At 39.7% G+C, this 19,641-nt stretch overlaps 1 protein-coding gene across 8 annotated transcripts in view; it reads right to left on the minus strand.

Annotated features, from left to right (window-relative positions):
- Positions 1-466: 466 nt before the first annotated feature.
- ICA1L (islet cell autoantigen 1 like) overlaps positions 467-19,641 on the minus strand; it is a 104,044-nt gene continuing 84,869 nt past the window's right edge. For 4 of the 8 annotated variants that reach the window (XM_028830983.2, XM_077957387.1, XM_077957389.1 and 1 more), the window contains 2 exons: positions 19,326-19,415; positions 467-1,518 (listed from right to left, as the gene is read on the minus strand). In XM_028830983.2, the coding sequence (XP_028686816.1) occupies positions 1,463-1,518; positions 19,326-19,415 (146 nt within the window). In that variant the 3' untranslated portion in view covers positions 467-1,462. Of the gene's footprint in view, positions 1,519-3,698; positions 7,014-19,325; positions 19,416-19,641 lie in introns of those variants that run through there. The other 4 variants (XM_015110685.3, XM_015110683.3, XM_077957386.1 and 1 more) reach the window with 1 other exon arrangement.

Genomic DNA, 19,641 nt, shown 5'->3' on the forward strand with positions numbered 1-19,641 from the left:
CCCCACCTTTAAAGAGGTTGAGGAGAGCAAATATGTGAAATACAGTCCTTGTAGTCTTCTTCGTAGTACTTTCCCTGCTAATGTGTAACAGATACTGGTTTTTTTCCTTTGCTAAGATTAGGTGTGCTTTTAAAATATATTTTAGTATGATAATGCCAATAGCCTTTGTAGCTCTTTGATTCAGTGTTTTCCCAACTGTTTGGGTCTTGAAATGAATTAAATGGGTTCAACCAACTTTTAAAACAAGAAACAGAACAGAAAACATAAGTATATTCGTACATAAGGAGAATATTTTTCACGTGTAAAACTTTTTGTTAGATGTATATACATATGTCCTAGCTTGTCGTATAAAAAGTATTTCTTACTGAAGGTTGTATTAAAACAATATGAAGAATATTGCTGTATCTACAGCTTTTAGGTTTGTCTGGTATCTTAATGCAGAAATGAGACTGGAGTCTTCAAGACATTGTTTCTACTTCCCTTTAATACGTAGCTCCAAAATGTCTAGGTTTTATAAAAACAAACCAAAAACCAGAATAATTCTCTTTCATCATTTTGCATCATCCTCAAATTGAGAATTTATCTCCAATGTTCTAACTTTGATTTTATGCAGTAGTGTGGATTAGTCCTGCTGAATCATTGTTTTATAGAAGACTATCTTGGAGGCTCTGATAGTTAAAAACCAGGAGTATAACCATTTGTCTCAATTCTATATCTTAAGTAACTATTTTTTAGATTGTTGGGATAATTGAGAGGAGAAATAGAGAAAGTCCTAGATTTAGGGCCACAATTTGGGTGCTAGTTCTGGCTCGGATACTTAATGTTCATGGGATCTTGGGCCAAGAAGTCACCTTTGTGAACCTGTTTTATTTGTGTGATTAAGGAAATGCTGACAATAGTGCTATCACTTAGAAAATATGAAGACATGAAACTGTAAGCAGACATTATCTGCCTTCATATTGGGTAAGTTTATTCATTCCATGGGGGAGCCAGTGGTTTTTGGTCATGGAAAGTGTTCTCATAAAATTCATTTTAGCCTGTAAAGTTTAAAATTGTCAAAGATAAACTGAAATTGTAATAAAAATTGATAATGCCTATTGATAGCTTACCAAATATCAGACACTTTACATATTACTTTTACCCTAATCTTTATAATAACCCTTTGAAGCTGGGTACTGCTATTTTTACTATCATACAGATAACAAAATTGGAATTAGGTTAACTTTTCCACGGTCACACATCTGGGAAATTTCAGAGACTGGCTTTGAACCAAGTCCGACTCTGGAATTCAGAGTTAATCACAAAGTCTTACTGCTATTTTGCTTGCACCAGTGACACTGATAAAATAAAGATGTTGGAGTCACTGCAGATTATGTGACATTGGGCCACGCTGCCTTGTTCTTTGTGATCCTCTTCATTGCTACAGCTGCTGGCAGCGTAGTTCAGAGGGCCAAAAGAATGATCAAGCACATTGGTGATAGACATTCTCAAACTCTTTGGTTTTTAATGTTGCTATAGCTGCAAAAAATAAAAAGAAATACTCTTTAATTTGGGGAGCATATCTTTTAGAGAGGCAAAAACTGTTACAGTCACATTTCTGGTGGATTTTTAAATTCACCTGGCTTTTTTGAGGGAAAGACTTACATAGTTGGGTTTTTTTGTTTTTGTTTTTGTTTTGAGACGGAGTTTCGCTCTGTTGCCCAGGCTGGAGTGCGTTAGGCAATCTTGGCTCACTGCAAGCTCCACCTCCTGGGTTCAAGCAATTCTCCTGCCTCAGCCTCCCCAGTAGCTGAGATTACAGGCACCTGCCACCACGCCTGGCTAATTTTTGTATTTTGTATTTTTAGTAGAGACGGGGTTGCAACATGCTGGCCAGGCTGGTCTCGAACTCTCAACCTCAGGTGATCTACCTGCCTCAGCCTCCTGGAGTGCTGGGATTACAGGTGTGAGCCACCGCACCCGGCCTGTAATTGGTTTTTAAATCTCTGTGACTAGGTATGCCCATTTAAGAGAGAGGGGACAGTAAAATCATCTGGATCACAATTCAAATGTGTGCTTGAAGGCACTACAAAAAAAATAACCAAAAATATGTTAGTAGTGGTTATTCCTAGATGGTAGTGCTATGGCTGATTTTTTTCTTCTAGAAGATACTACTTTAAAATGAGAAAAAAGAAACAACTTTTTCTTTCATGTTTTTTTAGGTTATGGTCAGTGAGGTTTAGCCACAAGAGAGATCACAGGAGAGACACAGAAAAAAATGTTGTAATACACTCACAGGTCCTAGAGAGACAGTCACTGCATGCTGAGAGGGGGTCACATGGGAGGGGGCTCAGCCAAGCAGGTGGGGAGCGGAGAGGCCTAAGACATGGGCAGGAGCCTTTGGGTCAGGGAGAAGCACACGAGAAAAAGTGAGAACTTCACTGGTGCGTTTAAATGTTACTAGGTCATGGGCAAGGTAGCAAGGGAAACCTGGGGCGGGGGCCGCCCATATCACACTGGGCCAGGTGCTCACAGCCTGTTTGTGGAGATGCTGAGGCAGCAAGAAAACCGGAAGTTTAAAACCTACACTACAAATGTAAAAACATACACTGTAAAATCTCACCCACGACACCAGTCAGAACTTCATCTCCTTTTTGTATTTACTCTTTGGCCAATGAGTGGTTGATTTACACCACTGAGTGAGGAATCATGTCTTGACTTTAAATGCCAAGGATAGTTTGTTTTGAACTCTTTAGTAGTCTTTTAAACAGTACAGAAAAAGATGGAAAATAGTTTATGTTGGTCTTCTGGATGTGACCCATCCTGACCAACCATTTTTCTTCTCATCTTGTCCCATAGTTTTCTTTGCCATGTTTAAACACTTTACTGTTGCATGAAATGCATTACTTTCAGTTCTACTGAATTCATATTTTAAAAGTTCGTTTTTCCTTCCTAATTTCTATATTCCAAAATTCTGGGACTGCTTCATTGCTTAAGGTAGAGAAATGCGGGGCCCTGCCAATGCTATGGAAGACAAAAATAACTGAATTAATTCTGGCTCTCTTCTTTTTATTCTTGCCTTCAATAAGTCAGGTTACATACTATGGCTTATATTTAATTGTTTGTGTCTAGGCTCAGATTTTTGATATTTGATAGTTTTTGTTACTGAAAGTATTTACACAAATAACGTACATTATATTATTTCCTATATCTTACATAGTCCCTTTCTATATGATATAAATCAGAAGGAATTCATCTCACAAGGATTTTTTTTTTTTTTTTTGGTTGAGACAGGGTCTCACTCTGTAACCCAGGCTGGACTGCATGGCCCGATATCTGCTCACTGCAACCTCCGCCTCCTGGGTTCAAGCGATTCTCCTGCCTCAGCCTCCCAAGTAGCTGGGATTACAGGCATCTGCCACCATGCCTGGCTAATTTTTATATTTTTAATAGAGACAGGGTTTCACCATGTTGACCAGGGTGGTCTCAAACTCCTGACTTCAAGTGATCTGCCTGTATTGGCCTCGCAAAGTGCTGGGATTACATAGGCATGAGCCACCGCGCCTGGCCTCACAAGGATATTAATTGCCCTGGTTTTATTTTCATTCTCCCATGTCCATATCAACTAAATGTACTTTCCTAATACTATGATCTTGAGGTAAAACCCAAGTTTTTGAATAGGAAAACAATAATTGTATTAAACACTTCAGGAAACAAACTTTTGTTTTATGCCATCTTGCAATCTTTATTAAAAGAGGCTCAGAAAAATAGACGGAGCACGTTTAAACTTCCTTCGTTCTAATGCTGTAAGACCTCTACATTTCTAGATGGTCTATACAGATATGCGAAATATTTATAGTTGAAATACAAAACACTTTTTCAATGTGCAAATACTGAAACCTGTTTGTTGAAATACAGTTTGTTTCTAATCCTATCAAGGTTCTACAATTAATGAAGGATTTCAAAAACATACAAAATTACACCAATCTGATCTTATTATGCCCTGATATTCCTGCCTCTCCTAAAAAATGGTTGTAGACACACTAGGCAAAGTTTAGCCCGTCTTTAGACTTAAACATATTCTTATCCAGTATAAAATAAAGTATAGATATTTCTCCCCATTTAACATAACAAAATACCTATTTTGAGGGTTGGTCTCAGCCTACCATTGGTTAAGGATAACTAATTTACTTCTTATTGAATGTGGATTATCTAGATCGAGACAAAAAACAACCAGTCATTCTCTGTTCTGTGCTTTTCCCATCCTTTCCCTCCTTTCTTCAGTGTGGTGGTGTTTTATATTAGCAATATTGGTTTAATAGAGCAAAATTTCTTTCTGACCACAAAAACTGCTGAGCTTCAAATAACTAATCTTGAGAAAATACAAATGTGGTTGCCTTCGTCTTAATAAAGTTATTGATATGCTCTTCAAAAATAGTGGTTGGACTTGTTGGAAGTTAGAACTGGACTTGCTAAGGAAGTTAATGTTGCTCTGGGTTAAAAGGGAAACACATACTCTGTTGAAAGAAGAAATGTTATAGAAACTAGTAACTGAATAATAACAGTCCCTGGTATGTCTCCATTTCGGGAGAACCTTTGCTTTTGGAAAATTTAGGGTGTTCCTAGTATGGGCTTTGGACTTCTGCTTTGTCTGCTTGTTAAAGTATCTGTATCAGATAACAGGGACTTCCCTGCACACACGTGAGGGAGATAAATCTCTCAGAACTAATGCATTAGCAAGGTGACCACTACAAAGAAAAATGGTACAAACTCTCAAGACATAAAGTTAGCTTTTTTTTTTTTTTTTGAGACGGAGTCTCGCTCTGTCACCCAGGCTGGAGTGCAGTGGTGCAATCTCGGCTCACTGCAACCTCCGCCTCCTGGGTTCAAGCAATTCTTCTCCCGAGTAGCTGGGATTACAGGCATACACTACCACACCTGGCTAATTTTTGTATTTTTAGTAGAGACAGGGTTTCACCATGTTGGCTAGGCTGGGTCTCGAACTCATGACCTCAAATGTTCCACCTGCCTTGGCCTCCCAAAGTGCTGGGATTACAGGCATGAGCCACCATGCCCGGACAAAGATTTAGCATTTTTTGAGGCACTCAAAAGTTGAGAGCACCAGAGTCACCATGGGTACAGAATTCAGATTGGGATTCATAATCATGATCTTGGTGATTGGAACTTGGCAGAACAATGACGGTATTGCATTCTGGGAAATTTCACTGAGTATAAAGGAAGACTTAAAAAATGCTTCTGAAGAGATAAGTAATGGCTCATTAAAATCTAAAGAAATAGGAGAAATATTGTGAAAAGATTTTATGGAAAGACTTCATACCTTTTTTCTGAGTCAGTGTTTCTAATAAGGTCTTTCCAGCCTATACTGTACTTGGCCATTGTAGTAGTTTTCCGGAGAGCTTGTGGGCAGTTACTATTATAGATGGCTATGGATGGGACTTGGACTGCATTTTACCTACTCTGGTCCAATGTTTTCTATGTACCATGACAAACATTACAAGCAATCCTCTTCTAAATAAGCCTGTTTAGAATAGAACTAAGAGCACATGGAAACTACTGTGAATAACTTATTCAAAATGTCTTCTTATGGAAATGCAATGGAGTGGATGCAAAACACTTGGGAAATTGCTTCAGAATTAAAGGGTGGGCAAGAAAAAAGGACAGGAAATTGAGTGATTGATGTGCATGTACAATAGCTATGTTTTTATCAGCTTACACTAACTTCCATTAAATAGCCTTCCTCTCTAATACTTAGGTTCTAAACCCTGTAGGGGTAACAGATTTTGCTTAGTAATCAAATAGAGCTTCAGATGATGTCACCCACAAAAAGAGGGAAGTAGAAAAATGAGACACTCCCTTATTGATCACACAGAGCTTTCTGTATGTCTGCCAGAAAGTATTCTGGGTTAAATTATGTCACAAAATATGGGGTAAGTATGCAAATATATGTAAGGATAAGGTGTTCATAAGTGTCTCCTCATTCAGATAGAAATTTCTAGGTGTATCAGGAATAATATTGCCAGTTGCTTAGGGAATATTCTTCCCCCTCATTTTATTTTCAGAAATAATATAAATACTGCATAATACCATATCGCAAATGTATGAAAAAGTGGGTCTGAAGACACTTGTACAAGCCTTAAGTATTACTGTGCATTCTGAGGTTTAGGAGATGGGAAGATTTTCTGTTTCTACAGAGAATGGGCTTAGCAAATTAATTATCCTGCTATTTCCCCTTCAAGATTTAATAATGGAATTAGGGAGTGTCCATTATTTTGTATGAATGAAAAAACATTACATTTTAGCCTCCAAATGAAGAAAAACAAGTATCAAGTTTCTCTGTGATTTCATTAAAGCAAACTAAGCTCTCAAATCTTATTCTATCTCTCTAACCCAAAACAAAGCTGGTCTGGTTCTAATGCTGTTTTCGAAAACAGAAAATCCTCCTTGTTACTATTTTATTTAAAAACTGACCCCAAACCACAATCCAATTTACATGCTATCTTTTTTATCCACATATAAAATTCTCACAGCCAGCAAGGCAACTTAAAAGGGTTTCCAAAGAAATAAGCTCAACTCCATATTGACAGAATTACTCCTAGCCGTTATTTTGACATAAGTTTCAGTATCTAAATATTGCAGACTCCATAGTTTTCTAATATTTTCCACATAGAAGTTTCTAATATTTTCCACATAGTACCAACAGCTGCAAATCCAAGATATGAAAGATGTACTTAACCTATTCAAATGTGGTCTTTACCATCTGTCTAAAGTTGGCTGACAGGTGTTATATTCACAAACACCATGCTTTTGTGTGTGGGTTACAATATAAGCTCCTTTCCACAAAGGAAATGTGTTGCAAAATTGATGTCTCAAGGCCACTGAAGTGACATATAACTTCAGTCAAGCATTAAGGAGTTCATCATCTGAGTGTCCAATAGCATCTGGGTTTGAAAGTGGATCCAAGTCTGCAAATAGATTGAACCAGGCTGACATGTCTTGATTACCATTGTTGGGGGCTATTAAAAAAGAAAAAAACACATTAAAGAGTTTCAGTTTTGAAATCGTTTTTGTACCACATTTAAGATTTTGAAGTAGGTGCTTCTTTTGAATTAAAAAAATTTTAAGAAAACTGACAATAATCTATCAACTATAATCCCCTTAAGAAGTATTATTATTATTAATATTGGTAGAGACTAGGGTTTCCCTATGTTGCCCAGGCTGGTCTGGAACTCCTGGGCTTAAGTGATTCTCCCACCTCAGCCTCCGAGAACACTGGTTTTATAGGCATGAACCACTGCTCCTGGTTTAGGATAATTTTGAAAGGCAAATACAGATAACTTCTGTTTTGATGAGATGCCTATATTTAAATGATTGTATGCTGCTCTGAGAAAGGAATTGAGTTAAAAGTGAAAAGGCAAGCAATACTGTGGTCTTCATAGAACATTTAAGATCACTTATAGAAGACTCAGATAAGGTTTAAAAGTAAACTTGTTCATATCAAGTAAGAAATGACATTTGTAAACACTGCTTCAAGTTGATTTATGTTTATTATAAAAGTGGTATTACAAAAATAATAATATAAGGAAAAAAACTTCTTCTACCTACCACATTACCACACCCAACATTGTCCTTTTGGTTTATAGTTGTTAATGTCTTTTCCATGTGCACTTTAAAATTTTTTGATGTGTGCATTTTACAGTATGCATTATATCTCAGGTACAACGTCTTGTTCATCAGATCCCTCACATCTCCTTATGGAGACTGGAAAATTTTATTTCTCAAGATTCTACAAGTTGCACTGTGGCAGATATTCGAGTGTACATTTGGGCTGAGGGTTGGGACTAATAAAGAATGCACAGTGGCACAGACAGTGGGTCATCTCAGAAGTCTAGGCCCTTGAAAGCCAAGGAGTTGAGAAGGCAGGGTTGAGACCCAGGGGACAGTCTTAAGAGCTGGACGTGAAACCAGAGTCACAGTGCGGAGGGTGGAAGGCAGTCCTCTTTCACGTCACGGTAACACTCAGCACAGGACCAGAGGGCTGGGGTTTGGGGTGTGGGGATCCAGAGCCCCAAGGATCAGGGCAGAGTGAAAGGTGTCACTCAGTGTGTCCAGTTCTGTTTCTGAGTACCCTGAAGTAGTCAAAATCGGGCTTTGAGTCCTGGGTGTAACACCTACTAATGAGTGATACTGGGCAAGTCATTTAACCTCGGGCTCTTGTATCCTTATCTGTAAAGTGGTAACCATATGATTCATCATTATATCAGGATACTTGAGAGTAAATTGGGGCACTATTAGTCATTATGCCAGAAGAATAGATGTCACTAAGATAATACCTGACCTCCTTCATGCAGCTGTTGAGGAGTCCTGAAAAGTATGTAAATATTGTACAGCATTATGCAAATATAAGACAGTTTTATATTCATCAGTCACAATGGGAAATAAAGGTCTGTCAGTTACATCTTTTATAGAGGCTTTCCTTGTGTACACTATTACTGCTTCCAGAGATTCTTACAGGATAGCAAGCAGAAAATGAATTCTATACAGAGAGAAAAAGCCCAAATTAAATGTAATTAATTTTCATAAAGTAAATATGCTCATAAACAATATCAGCATCAAGAAGTAGAACGTGACTGGGTATGGTGGCTCACGCCTGTAATTCAAGCACTTTGGGAGGCCGAGGTGCGCAGATCACCTGAGGTCAGGAGTCCAAGACCAGCCTGGCCAACACGGTGAAACCCCGTCTCTACTTTAAAAAAAAAAAAAAAATTAGCCGGGTGTGGTGACGCACATCTGTAATCCCAGCTACTCAGGAGGCTGAGGCATAAGAATTGCTTGAACCCGGGAGGCAGAAGTTGCAGTGAGCCAAGATTGCAGCACTGCACTCCAGCCTGGGCAACAGAGTGTGACCCTGTCTCAAAAACAAAAACAAAAACAAAAAAACGTGACTACTCCTCTGAAGCTCCCCTCATGCATGATACCCTGACACCCTTCCAGTCACTATTCACACCCCCCCAACCCCAGGGAATGCCAGCGCAAATCCCATTCTGGTGTATTATTAACAGTATCACAGTAACGCTCATTAGCATATATTTTAGTCAATGGATGGATACGTTTCTGTTGGGTATGTACTTAGGAGTGGAATTGCATATGTATGTTAAGTTTTAGTAGAAACTGCCAGTTTTCCAAGTAGTAGTACCAATTTACACTCCTACACACAGGTTTTTAGATTCTAGTTATTTAACACCCTTGTCAATTAGGGATTTTCTTTTCTGTTTCATTTTAGCCATTGTAGTAGGTAGGTCTTGGATTCCATTTTGCTTTAAATTTGCACTTCCTTAATGACTAATGAAGTGAGGCTCTTAATGAATGAATTTTAAAGTTGTTAAAATTTTCAATCTTATGGCTGGGCACGGTGGTTCATGCCTGTAATCCCAGCACTTTAGGACTCCAAGGCAGGTGGATCACTTGAGGTCAGGAGTCTCAGACCAGCCTGGACAACATGGCGAAAACCGTCCCTAACAAAAAAAATACAAAAATTAGCCAGGTGTCATGGCATACCTGTAATCCCAGCTACTCGGGAGGCTGAGACAGGAGAATTGCTTGAACCCTGGAGGTGGAGGTTGCAGTGAGCCAAGATCATGCCACTGCACTCCAGCCTTGGTGACAGAGCACAACTCGGTCTCCAAAAAAAAAAAAATCGATTTTATTAAATTTTTTTTTGTTTGTTCTTGCTTTTTATTTTGAGACGGAGTCTTGCTCTGTCGCCCAGACTGGAGGGCAATGGTATGATCTCAGTTAACTGCAACCTCCGCCTCCCGGGTTCAAGTGATTCTCCTTGCCTCAGCCTCTCAAGTAGCTGGGACTACAGGTGCATGCCACCACGCTCAGCTAATTTTTGTATTTTTAGTAGAGACGGGGTTTCACCATGTTGGCCAAGCTGGTCTTGAACTCCTGACCTCGTGATCCACCCGCCTCGGCCTCCCAAAGTGCTGGGATTAGAGGCATGAGTCACTGTGCCCAGCCTGTTAAATTCTTAAGTTTAGTTTTATTGTACCTTCTTGGTGAGAGTTTTTTTCTTTTTTCCCCCTAAATTTTTCCTCGAAAATCAGCCTCAAGAATTATAGGTAAATACTGCCTTTGCTTTTTTGTGTTCGTTTCTGAAACTTATTTACTTTATAGTGTCTGTTTTAAATGATTAAGCACAACTTGTTTTAGCTGGTTTTTAAAAAGAAAAGTATAACTATAAGTTCTCTGAATCCCTGAGGGATGGCTGTATTCTGAACCTGCCAGTGTGAAATCTGTGATTTGCTTGGAATTCAGGGTTTTCCCTACTGGCTGACCTCAGAGTACTGGGAAGAATAAAATAGATGCCAGGAGTCCACACTGATATCAATGAATAAGTAAATAAGTAGGGAAAAAGGGAAAGCTTTCCCATTCAGTAGAACACTAACTCGTAAATACAGAGGCAATGAGGAAATAGAAAATCACAATTTGGCAACAACTACAGTACTAAATATTTCATGGAAGAATGATCAGTGAATGCTAAATTAGTGGGCAAAACTTCAGTAAAAAACAAACCATTTACAGTATTTCAAAACAGCTCCCACAAGATACTTACTAATTACAAAGGGAAAGATACAATAGTCATTTTGTAATGGAGAAACATGGCAGATACCACCATAACCAAATGATCAGGTTTAACATCACCAGGAGTGAAACAAAACAGACATCATGCACCCCCTGATAGGATTTACTAAGGCACAACACCATTCCTGCACTGGTAGCCCTGCCAAAATGCATAATCTGGGTCTAATTATGAAAAAACGTTAGCTAAACCCAAATGCAAGGAATATTCAAAATAAATGACCTATACACTGCAAAAATGTCAAGGTCATGAGACTCAAAAGATTGAGGAACTGTTCCAGATTAAAAGAGACTAAAGAGACTTTACTAAATGCAATGTGCGATCCTGGATTGGATCCTAGACTATGAAAAACTAAAATGAAATTGAGACATTAGTGGGATAATTGACAAACTCTGAATAAGGTCTACAGTAGATAATGGTCCTATGGCAATGTTAATTTCCTGATTTTCACTTGTACTGTAATTATGTAAAAGAATGTCCTTGTTTTTAGGAGATAGGCAATGAATATTTAGTGGCAGAGGGGCATCACGTCTGCTACTTCAACTACTGCAGTTCAGAAGAAATTTATATGTATATGATGGGGAGGTGGGGAAGAGAGAGAATATGAGTATAAAGCAAACATGGTAACATTTTGGAAACCTAAGTGAAGAATGTATAGTAGTATTTTGTATTAACTTCTGTAGTCTTTCTATAAGTCAGAAATTATTTCAAAATTTAAGATATTGATATCACAAGGATTCAGAAGTCAGCCTGAAAGGGCTTCCACTGGCCAACACAGGAACAGTGTGAGCACCAAAATCAGTAAGTTCAGTGGTGATTATAAACCACTGAAAACATATGAATCAGGCCAGGTCCACTGACTCACACCTGTAACCCCAGCACTCTGGGAGGCCAGATGGGTGGATCACTTGAGGTCAGGAGTTCAAGACCAGCGTGGCCAACATGGTGAAACCTCGTCTCTACTAAAAATACAAAAATTAGCCAGGTGTGGTGGTGCATGCCTGTAGACCCAGCTACTCAGGAGACTGAGGCAAGAGACTCACTTGAACCTGGGAGGCAGAGGTTGCAGTGAGCCAACATTGCACCATTGCACTCCAGCCTGGGCGACTCTATCTCCAAAAAAATGACAACAAAAGAAAACATATGAATCTATAGTGATAATCAATAAATGAGCTGATAAGAGATCTCTTGTTTACAGCAGAGTATTGAAGACTAGTGAAGGGAATGAATTATACCTCAGTAGGCTGTTTAAAAAATGTGATACATGGATGAACAGATAACCAGTTGTGTTATATCTACCAAATGGAGTATTATTCCGCCTTAAAAAGGAAGGAAATCCAGTCACTTGCTACAGGATGAACTTGAGGACATTATACAAAATGAAATAAGCCAGTCACAAAAAAGCCAAATACTGCATTATTTCAGTTGTATGAGATATCTAAAGTAATCAGACTCAGAGAAAGCAGAATGGTGGTTACCAGGAACTTAGGATAAGGGGTTAAGGGGCATAAAGTTTCAGATTTACAAGGTGAAAAAGTTCTGAAGATCTGTTTCACAGCAGTATGAACATGCTTAATATTCCTGAACTTGAAGATGGCTGATTAGGAACAGCTCCAGCCTCCAGCTCCCAGCATGAGCGACACAGAAGACGGGTGATTTCTGCATTTTCAACTGAGGTACTGGGTTCTTCTCACTGGGGCGTGTCGGACAGTTGGCACTGGTCCACGGGTGCAGGCCGACCAATGAGAGCTGAAGCAAGGCGAGGCATCGCCTCACCTGGGAAGCGCAAGGGGGAAGGGAATCCCTTTTCCTAGCCAAAGGAAATTGAGACACACAACACCTGGAAAATCAGGTAACTCCCACCCTAATACTGCACATTACCACGGGTCTTAGCAAACAGCACACCAGGAGATTATATCCCACACCTGGCCCAGAGGGTCCCACGTCCACGGAGCCTCCCTCATTGTAGTATAGCAGTCTGAGATCTAACTGCAAGGCAGCAGCGAGGCTGGGGGAGGGGCGCCCACCATTGCTGAGGCTTAAGTAGGTAAACAAAGCAACTGGGAAGCTCGAATTGGGTGGAGCCCACTGCAGCTCCAGGAGGCCGGCCTGCCTCTGTAGACTCCTCCTCTGGGGACAGGGCGTAGCTAAACAAAAAGCAGCAGAAACCTCGGCAGAGGTAAATGCCCATCTGACAGCTTTGAAGAGAGCAGTGGATCTCCCAGCAAGGAGGTTGAGATCTGAGAACAGACAGACTGCCTGCTCAGGTGGGTCCCTGACCCCTGAGTAGCCTAACTGGGAGACATCCCTGACTAGGTGCAGACCAACACGTCACACCTCACACGGCTGGGTACACCCCTGAGACGAAGCTTCCAGAGCAAGAATCAGATAGCAACACTCGCTGTTCAGCAATATTCTATCTTCTGCAGCCTCTGCTGCTGATACCCAGGCAAACTCCAACAGACCTACAGCTGAGGGTCCTGACTGTTAGAAGGAAAACTAACAAACAGAAAGGACACCCACACCAAAACCCCATCAGTATGTCACCACCATCAAAGACCAAAGGCAGATAAAACCACAAAGATGGGGAAAAAGCAGTGCAGAAAAGCTGGAAAATCAAAAAATCAGAGCACATCTCCCCCTCCAAAGGAACGCAGCTCATCGCCAGCAATGGAACAAAGCTGGATGGAGAATGATTTTGATGAGTTGAGAGAAGAAGGCTTCGGTCGATCAAACTTCTCAGAGCTAAAGGAGGAACTACGTAACCAGTGCAAAGAAACTAAAAACCTTGAAAAAAGAATGGATGAATGGATAACTAGAATAATCAATGCAGAGAAGTCCTTAAAAGAACTGATAGAGATGAAAACCATAACACAAGAACTATGTGACAAATGCACAAGCTTCAGTAACTGACTCGATCAACTGGAAGAAAGAGTATCAGTGATTGAAGATTGAATGAAATGAAGCGAGAAGTGTAGAGAAAAAAGAAAAGAAATCAACAAAGCCTTCAAAAAATATAGGATTATGTGAAAAGACGAAATCTACGTCTGATTGGTGTGCCTGAAAGTGACGGGGAAAATGGAACCAACTTGGAAAACACTGCAGGATATCATCCAGGAGGACTTTCCCAACGTAGTAAGGCAGGCCAACATTCAAATTCAGGAAATACAGAGAACGCCACAAAGATACTCCTCGAGAAGAGCAACTCCAAGACACGTAATTGTCAGATTCACCAAAGTTGAAATGAAGGAAAAAATGTTAAGGGCAGCCAGAGAGAAAGGTTGGGTTACACACAAAGGGAAGCCCATCAGACTAACAAGAGATCTCTCGGCAGAAACTCTCCAAGCCAGAAGAGAGTGGGGGCCAATATTCCAACATTCTTAAAGAAAAGAATTTTCAACCCAGAATTTCATATCCAGCCAAACTAAGTTTCATCAGTGAAGGAGAAATAAAATCCTTTGCAGACAAACAAATGCTGAGATTTTGTCACCACCACACCTGCCCTACAAGAGATCCTGAAGGAAGCACTGAACATGGAAAAGAACAACAGGTACCAGCCACTGCAAAAACATGTCAAAATGTAAAGTCCATCAATGCTAAGAAGAAACTGCATCAATTAACGAGCAAAATAACCAGCTAATATAATGACAGGATCAAGTTCACACATAACAATATTAACCTTAAATGTAAATGGACTAAATGGTCCAATTAAAAGACACAGACTGGCAAATTGGATAAAGAGTCAAGACCCATCAGTTTGCTGTATTCAGGAGACCCATCTCACATGCAGAGACACACATAGGCTCAAAATAAAGGGATGGAGGAAGATCTACCAAGCAAATGGAAAACAAAAAAAAGCAGGGGTTGCAATCCTAGTCTCTGATAAAACAGACTTTAAACTTAACATCAAAGATCAAAAGAGACAAAGAAGGCCATTACAGAATGGTAAAGGGATCAATTCATCGGGAACAGCTAACTATCCTAAATATATATGCAGCCAATACAGGAGCACCCAGATTCATAAAGCAAGTCCTTAGAGACTTACAAAGAGACTTAGACTCCCATACAATAATAATAGGAGACTTTAACACCCCACTGTCAACATTAGACAGATCAATGAGACAGAAAGTTAACAAGCATATCCAGGAATTGAACTCAACTCTGCACCAAGCAGACCTAATAGACATCTACAGAACTCTCCACCCCAAATCAACAGAATCTACATTCTTCTCAGCACCACATTGCACTTATTCCAAAATTGACCACATAGTTGGAAGTAAAGCACTCCTCAGCAAATGTAAAAGAACAGAGATTATAACAAACTGTCTCTCACACCACAGTGCAATCAAACTAGAACTCAGGACTAAGAAACTCAATCAAAACCGCTCAACTACATGGAAACTGAACAACCTGCTCCTGAATGACTACTGGGTACATAACGAAATGAAGGCAGAAATAAAGATGTTCTTTGAAACCAATGAGAACAAAGATACAACATACCAGAATATCTGGGACACATTTAAAGCAGTGTGTAGAGGGAAATTCATAGCACTAAATGCCCACAGGAGAAAGAGGAAAGATCTAAAATTGACACCCTAACATCACAATTAAAAGAACTAGAGAAGCAAGAACAAACACATTCAGAAGCTAGCAGAAGGCAAGAAATAACTAAGAGCAGAACTGAAAGAGATAGAAACACAAAAAACCCTCCAAAAAATCAATGAATCCAGGAGCTGTTTTTTTGAAATGATCAACAAAATTGATAGACCGCTAGCAAGACTAATAAAGAAGAAAAGAGAGAAGAATCAAGTAGACACAATAAAAATTGATAAATGGGGATATCACCACCAACCCCACAGAAATACAGACTACCATCAGAGAATACTATAAACACCCCTACGCAAATAAACTAGAAAACCTAGAAGAAACGGATAGTTTCCTGGACACTTATACTCTCCCAAGACTAAACCAGGAAGAAGTTGAATCCCTGAATAGACCAGTAGCAGGCTCTGAAACTGAGGCAATAATTAAGAGCCTACCAACCAAAAAAAGTCCAGGACCAGACGGATTCACAGCCGAATTCTACCAGAGGTACAGGGAGGAGCTGGTACCATTCCTTCTGAAACTATTCCAATCAATAGAAAAAGAGGGAATCCTCCCAACTCATTTTATGCAGCCAATATCATCTTGATACCAAAGCCTGACAGATACAACAAAAAAAGAGAATTTTAGACCAATATCCCTGATGAACACTGATGCAAAAATCCTCAATAAAATACTGGCAAACCGAATCCAGCAGCACATCAAAAAGCTTATCCACCATGATCAAGTGGGCTTCATCCCTGGGATGCAAGGCTGGCTCAACATATGCAAATCAATAAATGTAATCCAGCATATAAACAGAAACAAAGACAAAAACCACATGATTATCTCAATACATGTAGAAAAGGCTTTTGACAAAATTCAGCAGCCCTTCATGCTAAAAAAACTCAATAAATTCGGTATTGATGGAATGTATCTCAAAATAATAAGAGCTATTTATGACAGACCCACAGCCAATATCACACTGAATGGGCAAAAACTGGAAGCATTCCCTTTGAATACTGGCACAAGACAGGGATGCCCTCTCTCACCACTCCTATTCAACATAGTGTTGGAAGTTCTGGCTAGGGCAATCAGGCAAGAGAAATAAATAAAGGGTATTCAGTTAGGAAAAGAAGAAGTCAAATTGTCCCTGTTTGCAGATGACATGATTGTGTATTTAGAAAATCCCATTGTCTCAGCCCAAAATCTCCTTAAGCTGATAAGAAACTTCAGCAAAGTCTCAGGATACAAAAGCAAGGGGCAAAAGTCACATTCTTATACACCAGTAACAGACAAACAGAGAGCCAAATCATAAATGAACTCCCATTCACAATAGCTTCAAAGAGAATAAAATACCTAGGAATCCAACTTACAAGGGATGCAAAGGACCTCTTCAAGGAGAACTGCAAACCACTGCTCAGTGAAATAAAGGAGGACACAAACAAATGGAAGAACATATCATGCTCATGGATAGGAAGAATCAATATTGTGAAAATGGCCATACTGCCCAAGGTAATTTATAGATTCAATGCCATCCCCATTAAGCTACCAATGACTTTTTTCACAGAATTGGAAAAAACTGCTTTAAAGTTCACATGGAACCAAAAGAGACCCTGCATTGCCAATACAATCCTAAGCCAAAAGAACAAAGCTGGAGGCATCATGCTACCTGACTTCAAACTACACTACAAGGCTACAGTAACCAAAGCAGCATGGTACTGCTACCAAAACAGATACAGACCAATGGAACAGAACAGAGCCCTCAGAAATAATACCACACATCTACAGCCATCTGATCTTTGACAAATCTGACAAAAACAAGAAATGGGGAAAGGATTCCCTAGTTAATAAATGGTGCTGGGAAAATTGGCTAGCCATAAGTAGAAAGCTGAAACTGGATCCTTTCCTTACTCCTTATACGAAAATTAATTCAAGATGGATTAGAGACTTAAATGTTAGACCTAAAACCATAAAAACCCTAGAAGAAAACCTAGGTAATACTATTTAGGACATAGGCATGGGCAAGGACTTCATGTCTAAAACACCAAAAGCAATGGCAACAAAAGCCAAAATTGACAAATGGGATCTAATTAAACTAAAGAGCTTCTGCACAGCAAAAGAAACTACCATCAGAGTGAACAGGCAACCTACACAATGGGAGAAAATTTTTGCAATCTACTCATCTGACAAAGGGCTAATATCCAGAACCTATAAAGAACTCAATCAAATTTACAAGAAAAAAACAACCCCATCAAAAAGTGGGTAAGGGATATGAACAGACACTTCTCAAAAGAAGATATTCATACAGCCAACACACACATGAAAAAATGCTCATCATCACTCACCATCAGAGAAATGCAAATCAAAACCACAATGAGATACTATCTCACACCAGTTAGAATGGCAATCATTAAAAAATCAGGAAACAACAGGTGCTAGAGAGGATGTGGAGAAATAGGAACACTTTTACTCTCTTGGTGGGACTGTAAACTAGTTCAACCATTGTGGAAAACAGTCTGGCAATTCCTCAAGGATCTAGAACTAGAAATACCATTTGACCCAGCCATCCCATTACTGGGGATATACCCAAAGGATTATAAATCATGCTGCTATAAAGACACATGCACACATATGTTTATTGCAGCACTATTCATGATAGCAAAGACTTGGAATCAACCCAAATGTCCATCAGTGACAGACTGGATTAAGAAAATGTGGCACATATGCCCCATGGAATACTATGCAGCCATAAAAAAGGATGAGTTCGTGTCCTTTGTAGGGACATGGATGCAGCTGGAAACCATCATTCTAAGCAAACTATCGCAAGAACAGAAAACCAAATACCGCATGTTCTCACTCATAGGTGGGAATTGAACAATGAGATCACTTGGACACAGGAAAGGGATCATCACACACCGGGTCCTACTGTGGGGAGGGGGTGAGAAGAGGGATAGCATTAGGAGATATACCTAATGTAAATGACGAGTTAATGGGTGCAGCACACCCACATGGCACATGTATACATATGTAACAAACCTGCACATTGTGCACATGTACCCTAGAACTTAAAGTATATTAAAAAAAAAAAAATTACTGAACTGTACACTTAAAAATGGTTAATATGGGCCGGGCCTGGTGGCTCATGCCTGCAATCCCAGTACTTTGGGAGTCTGAGGTGGGCGGATCCTGAGGTCAGGAGATCGAAACCATCCTGGGTAACATGGTGACACCCTGTCTCTACTAAAAATACAAAAAATTAGCCAGGCGTGGTGGCACGTGCCTATAGTACCAGCTACTTGAGAGGCTGAGGCAGGAGAATGGCTTGAACCCAGGAGGTGGAGGTTGCAGTGAGCCGAGATTGCACCACTGCACCGCAGCCTAAGTGACAGAGCAAGACTCTGTCTCAATTAAAAAAAGAAAAAAGAGAAAGATTAATATGGTAACCAACTTAAGTGCTTGAATGGATTCTTTGTCAATAGGCATCCTGTAATCAGAAAACATCTTGTATCCCTAATTTCATATCCATTACCAACAAACCTTAACACAAACTATAAAATATTACAGTACAAAATGTAGTATGCTTTGCCAAGCTCACAATTTCTTTCTTTTTTCTTTTGGAGACAGTCTTGCTCTGTCACCCAGGCTAGAGTGAGTGCAGTGGCATGATCTTGGCTCACTGCAACCTCCACCTCCCGGGTTAGAGCAATTCTCCTGCCTCAGCCTCCTGACTAGCTGGGACTACAGGCGTCCGCCACCACGCTTGGCTAATTTTTTTGTTGTATTTTAGTAGAGTTGGGGTTTTACCATGTTGCCCAGGCTGGTCTCCAACTCTTAACCTCGGGCAGTCCGCCTGCCTCGCCCTCCCAAAGTCCAGGATTACAGGCATGAGACACCACACTTGACCACAAGCTCACAATTTCTATTCAGTGCCTTTCACAGTGAGGGATAGGCAGTATAGCTATCATTATAATAATAACTCATTATTCAACTTTTTCAGGACAGTGAGGTGAGAACAATATAAAGTGATCTTTTTCTAAATTTATCTGAATTCAACTGATTCTTAAAGCAATGATAAAGCATATATAAATAAATAACTTACATCTTGTTAATTTCTTTGGACTCTGTGAAGGCACTGGCTGGTTATCAGTGTGTGAAAGACGAAGCTCTGATTCCTCTTGGGAGACCCAGCCTGGGATAAAAGTAGTAAAAATTGTCCATTGTTAATCAAATAGGAAGTAGCATCAGAAAAACAAGAAAAAGTAAAAATATCTAAGTCCTCCAGTCTCTGTACCTGGGTAAGATTCTACAGTGTAAGAGGTATAAAATACTGAAAACTTATCTATAGTCATATATTTTCATCATCTTAGTTTCAGATAGAGTTGGATCCAACTTCCTTACATTTTTCAAAGTGGTTT

Source organism: Macaca mulatta, chromosome 12 (genome assembly GCF_049350105.2).
Source record: "Macaca mulatta isolate MMU2019108-1 chromosome 12, T2T-MMU8v2.0, whole genome shotgun sequence".
NCBI lineage: Eukaryota > Metazoa > Chordata > Mammalia > Primates > Cercopithecidae > Macaca > Macaca mulatta.